Source organism: Nerophis lumbriciformis, linkage group LG26, assembly GCF_033978685.3.
Source record: "Nerophis lumbriciformis linkage group LG26, RoL_Nlum_v2.1, whole genome shotgun sequence".
NCBI lineage: Eukaryota > Metazoa > Chordata > Actinopteri > Syngnathiformes > Syngnathidae > Nerophis > Nerophis lumbriciformis.
In genome coordinates this window covers 15634822-15648084 of record NC_084573.2, presented here as the reverse complement: position 1 = coordinate 15648084, position 13263 = coordinate 15634822, and the positions used below count along the sequence as shown (strand labels likewise).

General features: G+C 35.6%; 1 protein-coding gene across 1 annotated transcript in view; it reads right to left on the bottom strand.

Moving 5' to 3' along the window:
- The window catches only part of LOC133623869 (pleckstrin homology domain-containing family G member 1), a 94134-nt gene that overhangs the window by 22470 nt on the left and 58401 nt on the right, over positions 1-13263 (bottom strand). The window contains exon 5 of the mRNA XM_061987331.2: positions 9908-9954. Within this exon, the coding sequence (XP_061843315.2) occupies positions 9908-9954 (47 nt within the window). The remainder of the gene's footprint in view (positions 1-9907; positions 9955-13263) is intronic.

Genomic DNA, 13263 nt, shown 5'->3' with positions numbered 1-13263 from the left:
TTGCACTAACCATACTATGCAACACATCCCCATAGTACAACAGATGCAAACCCTGATCTACGCCTACTGGTAGCAGGGATGGGTACCTTTCACATTAAGAATCGATATGTGAGAATGGATTCTTAACGGTGCTTTAGTGTGTCTTCAAATGTGTTGTTTAATGTTAATTATTAAATTATATTGTTTTATTTAACTGAGCTGAACGGATAAATGTTCTGTCCAGTTCTTATATCTTGTTTTCTTACACTTATGGGTCTCATTTGCAAGTATTATATAGTAAACTTTGCTTGCAGTTGCACATTCAAGACATTGGATGGCAGTAGTGTATAGGCTACGGTGTGTTGCCGTAGCCAGGAAGTCAGGGGATGTGAGGGGCCCTGGGGCCGTTAGGTTAAGTCGGCCCTGCCTACTGGGGTTGTCCCGATACCAATATTTTGGTACCGGTAGCAAAATGTATTTTGATACTTTTCGATACTTTTCTAAATAAGGGGGACCACAAAAAATGGCATTATTGGCTTTATTTTACCAAAAAAATCTTACAGTACATTAAACATATGTTTCTTATTGCAATTTTATCCTTAAACAAAATAATGAACATACTAGACAACTTTTCTTTTAGTAGTAAGTAAGCAAACAAAGGCTCCTTAATTTAGCTGCTGACATATGCAGCAGCTAATTATCATTCTATTATTTTTTCAAAATGATTAAGGACAAGCAGTAGAAAATATTCTGGTTTGTGTTATTTACTGTTAATATCTGCTTACGTTCTCTTTTATCATGTTTTTTTTTTTTTTTTTTTTACATCTACACTTCTGTTAAAATGTAATAATCAATTATTATTCTGTTGTTTGGATACTTTACATTAATTTTGGATGATACCACACATTTGGGTATCAATCCGATACCAAGTAGTTACAGGATCATACATTGGTCATAATTTAAGTTCTCGTGTCCAGGGACGTATTTCCTGAGTTTATTATAAACATAATATAAATTAAAAAAAAAAAAAAAAAAAAAGATTTTGTAATGCTAAAAAATATCGATGTAATCATAGTAGTATCAACTACATACGCTCCTGTACTTGGTATCATTACAGTGGATGTCAGGTGTAGCAGGCGCTGTCGAACATGCTCCTCTGCTCGTAAAACCAGCAATGACACGACGTGATAACGATAACTGCGTCACATTGGTTGTTCAGTGGTAGAATTCTTGCCTACCACACGGGAGGCCCAGGTTTGATTCCCGGCCAATGCAATATCCTTTTTACCATGAATTAATTAGCGTGAACCCAGACTTACACAAGTTGAAAAACTTATTCGGGTGTTACTATTTAGTGGTCAATTGTACGAAATATGTACTGTACTGTGCAATCTACTAATAAAAGTTTCAATCAATCAATCAATCAATCAATCAATCAACTGTGACTTCCTGCAAATTTTGGTCAGATTTTCACCCAAATGTCTTCCTCAAAATGTACAAATGTTCTTCCTGATGTATAGAGACTGTATGTAGTATAATGACAGGCCCTTATAAGTGTCCCAAAATGTCTATGTGTGTGTTTGTGTGTATGTCTAAATTCCAGTGCAGTTCGACACAAGCTCCACATTGTTCTTGGAGGAAACCCGACCCTAGAGCCTGGCATGACCTCGATACATCTGCAGCCTCAATGTGTGTGTGTGTGTGTGTGTGTGTGTGTGTGTGTGTGTGCGCGTGTGTGTGTGTGCGCGTGTGTGTGTGTGCGTGTGCATTTTCATGCACGTGAGCGTCTCCTATACGTCTGGGTGTGTTTGTCCTGTGTGACCTAAACTGGGGTCACCATCTGTAGTGTAGATGTGGAAGGAAAATGGCCTAAAGTGTTTAAAGTAGTCCTTTACGTGCATGTACAGTCAGAGTGTATCGACCTGATATTGATATCGGTCCATTATCATCAAAAAATGTAATAAAAAAATTGTATCAGATTCTATCGGCTCACATCTAAACTCTTCGAAACGACATTTACTTGTGCAAAGCTGGACAACCAGTTGGTAGGCTTTAGACTACTAGGAGCTAGCGGATATACAACAGCTAAGCACACAATAGCACACACAAGCTATTCATATGTATAAAGTGTCCTTAAATGAACAATATTGCAGTAGGGTTGTACCGTATACCAGTACTTAGGGATGATACTCAAAACCGATTTTCCCGGTTGTTCGATAAGAAAAGAACCGAGTCCTCGGACTCAAATCCCTTTTTGAGAACCGGTACCCGTTATTGAGACCACTATAGTAAAGAAAAAGAGTTGGTTCTTTATTCGAATCCCTGGGAACGAATCCCGTCCCGACCAGAAATGCCCCGTGGGACATCACAAGAAATGACGTCACGTAGCTCAGTCATTAGGCGCAGATAGCGAAAGCAGGAAAAACAATGGACCGGAAAAAGCGCTCCCAGGTGTAATAAAGTTCAAAACAAAAGGTATAATCCAATGAATAACTTTACTGAGAGATTTGAGCAGGGTACAAACACATGACGAACACTTTTACGACCAACCGGAAAAATAGCAACCAGGCTAGCAACGCACCTCCTTTACGGCAGCTGTCGCAAAGTTCTTAAAGCAACCGCAGCACATACATATATATACAACACATCTCCCTTTTTTAACTTTTGTTTTTCTTTCCTTGTAAACAAAACAAAATCACACTGTATATGTGTTGTCTGTCTAATTATAAATAATGCAGACGAGGCGTGTTGGCTGAGTTCTTGACGTTTACTTTCACAGCGTGCTCATAACCTCATTCTTAGCTGCCGGCGTGGCGACATGCAACAACACTTTTCGGGGTTACCGCGCATGCTCGTCGCTCCCGTTGCATGCTGGGTAGTGTAGTTGTTATATTCCCTAGCTCATAACATCACGCCTTTCCCCCTATAAAGAAATAATGTTAACTCAATAAAGTGTATTTCTTTTTTTAGCTTTAACTTTTCATTTTTTAGCATTGTAACCACATTTACAAACAACTTTTCTCTTCATAGAATTTTCTTTAAATAAAGAAATAAAGTGCAAAAATGTCAAAGCATCATAACAAACAGTTATGTCAAATAGCAGCAGAAGTGCACTTTTTGGTTACTGTCTTATTTTCAGTTTTGTGCCCGAGCAACTGGTTTTATTTAACACTATATTATTATTTATACACCTATAGTGATCACAGAGACAGGTTATTTTTGTGTTACTGTATATATTTGTTTTTCTGAAAAATCCCACTTAATATACTTTGGGTAACAACAGTCAATATTTATTTATTTTATTTTATTTTTTTAGGTGGGTAACAGTCAATATTTATTTATTTATTAGATTTTATTTTTTTCTTATATACTAAAAGTGAGCTTTTGTTAAACCAAATATTGTGTGTTTTTTTCCATATACAACAACCTATCTGGACTCGATGAAAGAATCGATAAGGAATCGGTCCGATAAGAGGATTCGATAATAGGCTCGAACTCGACAATTTCTTATCAAACATCATCCCTACCGGTACTAGTATTGTATTGCGGTACTAATGAATCAAACACGGTACTATACTCTGTTTGAAAAGTACCGGTTCTGTCTATCTGTGTTGACCATGTGATGAGGTGGCGACTTGTCCAGGGTGTACACCGCCTACCGCCCGAATGCAGCTAAGATAGGCTACAGCACCCCCCGTGACCCCGAAAGGGAGAAGCGGTAGAAAATGGATGGATGGATGGGTTCCCAATTTTTTTTATTTAATTTTTTTTAACTGGCATGACGGCGCGTCGTCACGCTAGTTTAGTTTAGTCTTTATTTGAAGGCACAAGCACAGAAACATTAAGCTCAAAGACAGATATGTTCTGTACCAGATTATAGCTAAATAGCTCATTTCCATCTGCAGTCTCTGGCTACCTAAATTAAAGGGATACAAAAATCATGCAATACAACTACGACAATAAAATCATACTATAGCAGGTAATCATATTAAGAAAAGTCATAAAATGCCCTTTCATTGACACATACTTAATATACAATACAGCCACACCTCATTTATATCATCACACAAAGACAATACATGCTCTTGTTCACATCTGTCATCATTTGTAAAAACAACCATGATTTTAACAGACACACCTCACAATTTACAACAAAAATGCTCTCATGGATAAATATAATACACATTAAGTTGATGTGTCAATCATAGTGCCCACCTATGTCACATTATAATGTATAATGTCACGTCATGACATTGCTGGTTTAGAGGAGCATGTTCGGCGGCACACAATCACAGGGTACTTACAAGCAGACACAGTGAGTAGACAGAAAAGGGAGAACGGACGCATTTTGGCTTAAAAACTAACGATAAAGGTGAAGTTATAACACTGAAACGCCCTCAGGAAGAGGTGCTTTAAGACATGGCTAGCTAGCTAGCAGCAAACATCCATCCGCAGTCGTCAGTGTTTCAGCTACTTTTATATCACTAATCTTTGCCTCCATGGCGACAAATAAAGTATGTTTCTTACAAGTATCATCACTGCAGGACGAGGAATAGCTAAACATGCTTCACTACACACCGTAGGAGGATACAATAGCTCACCGGCGTCACCGGTAATAAAATAAATAATAAAATAATAAAAGCTAGCGCGCTTGAATGTAAACAAATGCCATGGGTGGATCTGCACCTAACATCCACTGTAATGATACAAAGTACAGGAGCGTATCTAGTCGAATTTTTATTCATATTATGTTTATAAACTCAGGAAATACGTCTCTGGACCAGAGGTGGGTAGAGTAGCCAGAAATTGTACTCAAGTAAGAGTACTGTTACTTTAGAGATTTATTACTCAAGTAAAAGTAATGAGTAGTCACCCAAATATTTACTTGAGTAAAAGTAAAAAGTATGTTGTGAAAAAACTACTCAAGTACTGAGTAACTGATGAGTAACATACACACACATATCATATATATATATATATATATATATATATATATATATATATATATATATATATATATATATATATACATATATACACATACATTGATATATACAGTATATCATTTATATTTATTTATTTTGCCGTTTTTGTTTACATGTTTAAGGTGTTTTAATGAATATACATGCATGTTTAACACATATAGATTCCTTTCTTTCATGTTGACAAGAATATAAGTTGGTGTATTACCTGATTCTGATGACTTGCATTGATTGTAATCAGACAGCAGTGCTTAACGTCCACGTTTTCAAATGCAGGAGAAAAAAAGTTCCTCCTTTCTGTCTAATACCACATGAAAGTGGTTGGTTTTTGGTATCTTATTTGTCCAGCTTCCATATTCGTTTTCACACACTTTACAAGAAATACATTGGCGGCAAATTCCGTAGCTTGCTAGCTTGTTTGCGCTGGCTTTCGGAGACTCTTATTTTGAAAGCGCAGGCGCGATGGAGCGGCACTTTTATTGTGAAGACAGGAACTGTGCAGTCAGTCTTTAGGCTTGTGACGGGATGTACGTTTGAAATAAAAAAGTGTCTTTTTTCCTTCACACTTTTGATTGATTGATTGAAACTTGTATTAGTAGATTGCACAGTACAGTACATATTCCGTACAATTGACCACTAAATGGTAACACCCCAATAAGTTTTTCAACTTGTTTAAGTCAGGTCATGTGACCGCCTGGCTCTGTTTGATTGGTCCAACGTCACCAGTGACTGCATCTGATTGGTGGAACGGAGTCAAACGTCACTAGTGACTGCATTTTATTGGTGGAACGGAATGAAACGTCACCAGTAACGCAGGCACTTTGAAGGTCTGTCTGACAGACCAAAACAAACAAAGCGTGCATTAACAGATCGATAAAAATTAGTAGCGAGTAGCGAGCTGAATGTAGATAAAAGTAGCGGAGTAAAAGTAGCGTTTCTTCTCTATAAATATACTCAAGTAAAAGTCAAAGTAAGTTGCATTAAAACTACTCTTAGAAGTACAATTTATCCCAAAAGTTACTCAAGTAGATGTAACGGAGTAAATGTAGCGCGTTACTACCCACCTCTGCTCTGGACACACGAGGACTTAAATCATGACCAATGTATGATCCTGTAACTACTTGGTATCAGACCGATACGATAATTTGTGGTATCATCCAAAACTAATGTAAAGTATCCAAACAACAGAAGAATAAGTGATTATTACATTTTAACAGAAGTGTAGATAGAACATGTTGAAACAGAAAATAAGCAGATATTAACAGTAAATTAATTAATAATTAATAATAATTTGTTTTTACAGCTTTTCCTTTATAATTTTGACAAAATAATAGAATGATAAATGACACAATATGTTACTGCATACGTCAGCAGACTAATTAGGAGCCTTTGTTTGTTTACTTACTACTAAAAGACAAGTTGTCTAGTATGTTCACTATTTTATTTAAGGACGAACTTGCATTAAGAAACATATGTTTGATGAAGATTTTTGTTAAAATAAAGCCAATAAAGCCTTTTTTGTGATTCCCTTTATTTAGAAAAACGTATTGAAAAGTATCGAAATCAATTTTGGTACCGGTACCAAAATATTGGTATCGGGACAACCCTGAAAATAGAAAACTTACAATTTTGGGGGGGAAATGTTGAGTTTACAGAACTTTGTGGCATGCAAACTGAATAGTTATTTAAACGCTTCAATAAAATAAAATAAAAAATGACCAATAAACAATATGAAATACAAATCAAATACAATTGTGCATTTGAACAATCGTATGTGGTACAATACAAAATAATAAAAGTATGTACTAAGGTTCTTGCTGATATAGAATCGGGTTAATATCGGTATCGGACAACACTCAGGACGACAATATTGGTATTGTATGGGAAGTGAAAAAAGTTGGATCGGTTGGAAGCGCTTTATCTCATTGGCATAAAAAAAAGCCTCACATTTCCCACTTGCATCGAACAATGTGACGTTATTCCATACCCATCGGACCACTCGCCCATTGGGAGAAGAATAAAACATTAGAAGAAGTAGGTCTGAAAACGTAATACCCCGTCTGTCATCAACGGGTGCTGTAAGTCTGTCAATAAGCAGCAAATAAAAGAAAGAAAGAAAAAAAGGAAGGGAATGAGATAGACCCCGAGGCGCAACTGCAAGCAGACAATCTGACTCCTTAGCAAGAAGCTAACACATTGACGGTCATACACAGCCGTGTTACTTGAGACGCTGGGAATAAACGTGGAGATGAGATCAGGGCGACAAAGACGACAGGATTATATTGTTGCACAGTTGAAAAAAAATATATATACAGTGAAAGCTGTCCATTTCAATGCCCTTAAAGTCACACTTGGTGATCACCCAGGAAAAATGTGCCATTAAAGTTATTTCTGTAGCCAGCTCGGTAAGGAAAGGTATTGTTTACATTCCAACTGCCTCTTCCGTATTTTTTTTTTTTTAAACGGTGTCTTTAAAGCACTTACAAAAATAAAAAACCTACAATTTTGGGGGGAAAATGTTGAGTTTACAGAACTTTGTGGCATGCAAACTGAATAGTAATTTAAACGCTTCAATAATATATCGGTAAATAAAATCAAAAATGATGAATAAACAATATGAAATACAATTGTGCGTTTGAACAATCGTATGTGGTATGTGTAGATGTGTGTCTGTATATACACTATATTGCCAAAAGTATTTGGCCACCCATCCAAATGATCAGAATCAGATGGATGACAAAGTCTGGTGTGGATGAACTTGACTGGCCTGCACAGAGTCCTGACCTGAACCCAATAGAACACCTTTGGGATGAATTAGAGCGGAGACTGAGAGCCAGGCCTTCTCGACCAACATCAGTGTGTGACCTCACCAATGCGCTTTTAGAAGAATGGTCGAAAATTGCTATAACACACACTCCGCAACCTTGTGGACAGCCTTCCCAGAAGAGTTGAAGCTGTAATAGCTGCAAAAGGTGGACCGACATCATATTGAACCCTATGGGTTAGGAATGGGATGGCACTTCAAGTTCATATGTGAGTCAAGGCAGGTGGCCAAATACTTTTGGCAATATAGTGTGTATATATATATATATATATATATATATATATATATAAACATACATATGTATATATTGGTAAATGCATGTATTTACATGCTTAACAATGCATGTGAAGAAGTACTATGATTTTGACAGAGACTCCAGAGTCCTTTCTTGTGTTTCTTTATCTCAAGAACGATTTCTTGTTTTTTTTTCTTTTTTCTCTATTTGACATGTACAAAGTGAGTGTGGAAAGGGTCGGCATATTGAGCTTTTAGCTTCAGCCTATACCTTTTTGGTCAGGAAATGTAAACTGATACTTATATTTATTTATCTGCTATGCACTTGAAGTGTACTGTTTACATGAACTGATGACCAAATGAAATCCATCCATCCATCCATTTTCTACCGCTTGTCCCTTATGGGGTCGCGGGAGGTGCTGGAGCCTATCTTAGCTGCATTTGGGCGGAAGGCGGGGTACACCCTGGACAGTCACCATCTCATCACAGGGCCAACACAGATAGACAGACAACATTCACACTCACATTCACACACTAGGGCCAATTTTAGTGTTGCCAATCAACCTATCCCCAGGTGCATGTTTTTGGCGATAAAAACAATAAAATCTATTGAATTTAAATTGAAAAAATTTAATCACAACAAATACTGTATTTTTCAGACTATTGCTTTGATTTTACTGTTGTCATTTCCGGTTCAAGTCCCGCCAATTAAATATGCGTGGTGGTCAAGCCAGCGTTTGTTCTCAATGGGTACAAAGCGCCATTTCGCCTTTCTAGAAGAAAAATGCCCTACGCTTATGTTGTTTTTGGCTGTACGAATCGTTCAAATGGCGAAGAGGATAAAAGCCACTGTTGAGTTCCTTGCGAGGTCATCAAAAAGGACAGAAATGTGCAAGATTTTTTACAAAAATGTTCTCTAACCTCTTGTTGTTGGGCACTCATCCTTCGCTGTTGGCAGTTCTAATACACATTAGGTCGAACCTAATTTGTCAGAAGTCTCGCTATGGAAGCGCTAAAAATGACAACAAAACATGACAGGGAGAAGACACTGTCGAAGTGGGGCCACGTAAATACAGTAAGAACCGCCCACAAAACGGCGCATCCTGAAGAAAGGGTCAGAAAGCGGCTTGAAGATGATCTGTAAAACATCATCTCTGCAACATTCTGACCAAAGAACCACCATGTTATGTAGACCACAAATAATGGTTTTAAATTTAGGAAAAAAATCATAATATGACCCCTTTAATGCATCAAATAAGCCGATGCGCCTTGTGTATCAAAAACCGACATCAGTGTGTAAAGGATATCACCATTATGCTCAGGAACACTTCAGAAAACCACTGTCAGTAACTACAGTTTGTCGCTACATCTGTAAGTGCAAGTTAAAACTCTACTATGCAAAGCGAAAGCCATTTATCAACACCCAGAAACGCCGTCGGCTTAAAAAAATTTAGTTTCTCAGTTCGAACATTAAACATCTTGTCTTTGCAGTTTATTCAATTGAATATAAGTTGAAAATGATTTGCAAATCATTGTATTCTGGTTTTATTTACGAATTACACACCAGGACAACTTCACTGGTTTTGGGTTTTGTAATACTGATAGCAAGATTTGAACAGAAATAAGATACGCATTTTAGTAACACATAAAAAATAAATTGACCATAAATTGCATTTGTGTCCAAATATTGTGTTGTTTTTTAAGTTGATTAATCATGATCAATCCAAATTCAAAAGTGTGAATAATCTAATTAAAAAAACAAATCATTTGACTGCACTAAAAAACACACATTGCCTGTACAGTTAATACAAATTACCTGGTGGCAACATTTCAATTTTTTATTATTTATGATAGAAAAACAATGTTTTGAAATCCAAATGAATCTTACCTGGGGTAGTTGGTGCAGTACTGGGTATAAATGTGGAATTCTTCACTCTGGGATGGAAAAAATGAGTAAATTAAATGACACATTATGTCACAAGAAACACTTAAATGAAGAGTAACTTAAAATAAAACTAATTTCAATGTGGTCTGACTGCTTTAATGCTTGTCATTTTACTCATCAACCAGTATTTAAATATGAGTGAGGCGGAACCACTTGGGAAACATGCTAACCAAGCATTTTAAAGCAAAAGGAAAACCAGTAAATGACACAGACAAAGACAGTGTCTTTATTATATCGTTTGGAGTCTTTTAAGTAGGCCTGTGGGTGCTGGGATTAAATAACCCCCTGATAGAAACGTGCCGCCCCTTTAATTGAGACGTTTCTTGCCTTGCACGCCGCCGCCTCTTTAAACATCAAGTATATGATAGACGACATGACTTCATCAAAAGTCTGCCTTAACTTTTCTTGGCAACTTTATTTCACCTTTGTTTGCCTAGAAGGTGATGTTTTGTTTTTTTTAATTGTTTTATTGTTTAGGACTATGTTAACAAACTATATTATTACTGTATGGTTAATCTCTGATAGCACTTTATAGTAACGCTTTGCTTATGAAGAGGGCATACATTTATTTTAAACGGATAATTAATACCAACACTTTTTTTATAATTGAGAATTATAAGACAGAGCTGATAATAGCAAAATAGTGAACTGGGGGAGTGTCTGTTTCTCAGTACATGTATTAGGATTCCCCTATCAAATGTTCTTGTCTCTCATAAAAAAAACCCAAAAAAGGGCAGTTCCCCTTTAAGTGGTACCCTATTTGTATTATTATTATTATTAGTTTTTATTATTTATTTTTTTTAGTTTTATTTTCTATCTGCTTTTCTATCGTTTTTTTTTTTTAATTATTTTATTTTCCCCCAAAAATTTTTTGGGAGGGAGGAAAAAAAAAGTGTCTGTTTCTCAGTATCTGTATTATGATTTCCCTATCAAATGAATAAAAAAATATTATTAAAAATGTTTTAAAAAATCCCCCAAAAAAGGCGTGTGTTCTTGTCTCTCATAATTGTGAACGATAGGCAACATTTAAAAAAAAGTGCAGTTCCCCTTTAAGTGGTACCCTATTTGTATTACTATTGTTATATATTGTTGTATTTGTATTTTATTTATTTGTCGGTTTTATTAAAAAAATAAAATAAATAATCCTAAAAAAAACCTGTGTGTTCTTGTCTCTCATAATTGCATAATTGTAAACGATAGGCAAAAAAAAAAAAAAAAAAAAAGTGCAGTTCCCCTTTAAGTAGTACCCTATTTTTTATTATTATTATTTTTTTTTAATGAATTTTTAAAAATAACTATTTTTTTTAGTCAGTTCGTTTAATTTTCTATCTGCTTTTCTATCGGGGTTTTTTTTGTAATTATTTTATTTTCTAAAAAAATTTTTTTTGCGGGGGAGCGAAAAAAAGTGTCTGTTTCTCAGTATCTGTATTATGATTTCCCTATCAAATGAATAAATAAATATTATTAAAAAATAAATAAAAAATCCCCCAAAAAAGGCGTGTGTTCTTGTCTCTCATAATTGTGAATGATAGGTAACATTTAAAAAAAAGTGCAGTTCTCCTTTAAGTGGTACCCTATTTGTATTACTATTGCTATATATTGTTGTATTTGTATTTTTTATTTATTTGTCAAGATTTATTTAAAAAAAAAAAAATTCTAAAAAAAAAACAACCTGTGTGTTCTTGTCTTTCATAATTGCATAATTGTGAACGATAGGGAAAATAAAATAAAAAAAAGTGCAGTTCCCCTTTAAGTAGTACCCTATTTTTATTATTATTATTATTATTATTAATTTTTTTTTTTAATTAATTTAAAATTTTATTTTTTGTTTTAGTCAGTTCGTTTGATTTTCTATGTGCTTTTTGTTAGTTATTAAAAAAATAAAAAATATTTTCTAATTATTTTTTGGGGGCGTAGGGAGGGTGTCAGTTTTTCAGTACCTGTATTATGATTTCAAATTAATAAATACATTTTTTTTTTTTTTTAAAGACATAATTGTGAACGATAGGCAAAATTTAAAAAAAAGTGCAGTTCCCCTTTAAGTGGTACCCTTTTTTTTAAAATTATTATTTTAGGTTCAATATTATGACTTAGACTGAGACTAGACTTAGACTTCCTTTTATTGTCATTCAAATTTGAACTTTATAGTACAAATAAAACGACATTTTGTTGTATTAGCTTGTTGTAGTGCAGGATGAAAGAGCAATAAGGTGCAGGTATAAATAAATACACAGATTACTAATTACTGAGTATAATGCAAATACTATATTATTTAAACAAAAAGTATGATGTAATGTATTTACACACTGTAAATAATGTAGACTATGATAAATATTGTTCTAAACAACAGTAATTTGTCTATAATTGTGTAGATCACGGTGCATGATGGAATATTATTTTTTTCCCATTTTTAAAGAAAAACATTTCTCAGTGAATAATGCATGAATTCTACAGTAATATCAATGTTCATGAGGAGAAGGTGTGTTGATGGATGTGTGATTTGCGTTTCATTCCCCCACCCCCTCCTCCACCCTCCGCTATTACATAACATGGGAGCAGGGTCTCATTTAGATCTATTTGTGTCCATAAACACTGCAGGATGCTGACAGAAAACAGGAAGCGACATCATAAACACGCAGAGAAGATTGTCAGATATCTCGCCTCATGTACAAACAGATATTGTGGACATAGTTTGACTTCTGCTGGACTCTATTTTTGTTAGCGTTAGGATAGACGTTCACTGGAAGCAAAACTCAGCCTGAGGTGCTTTGTGGGAAAAGACCTAAATTGAAGAGCAGAGGTCTCCTCCTTGTCTCCAGTAGTCTGCTACCACAGACCAGACCTAAACACAACCAGATGTGCCGCCATTCATTTACAAGCGTACATGCAGCGCTAATACACACTTGTACACCCACCACAGAGCACATCAATGTTTCGATAGCGTACTAATTCATGCAGAGCATGTACAGTACGTGGGAGCATGCAGACATACATGCATGCATGCTTCAGTCAACCACAAACACATTTCTGTTTTTGAAGACATGAGAACTCAGTCCGTCTCTACAGTCTGACACAGTACGACTTGGCAACCCCTCCCACAAAATAACTGCTACCCACGGAAATCCGATGAAAAGTATACGTACTATTCTACTCTGAAACATGTGTAAATGTGCACATGAGCAGGCAAAGCTGATTTACTAAACTGGGTCTATCCAACTGGCGGCCCCGGAGCCAAATTCGGCCTGGGAATGACACCATATTGGCACCCCGAGTTCAGTTCCAAACTTGGGTGACTAATA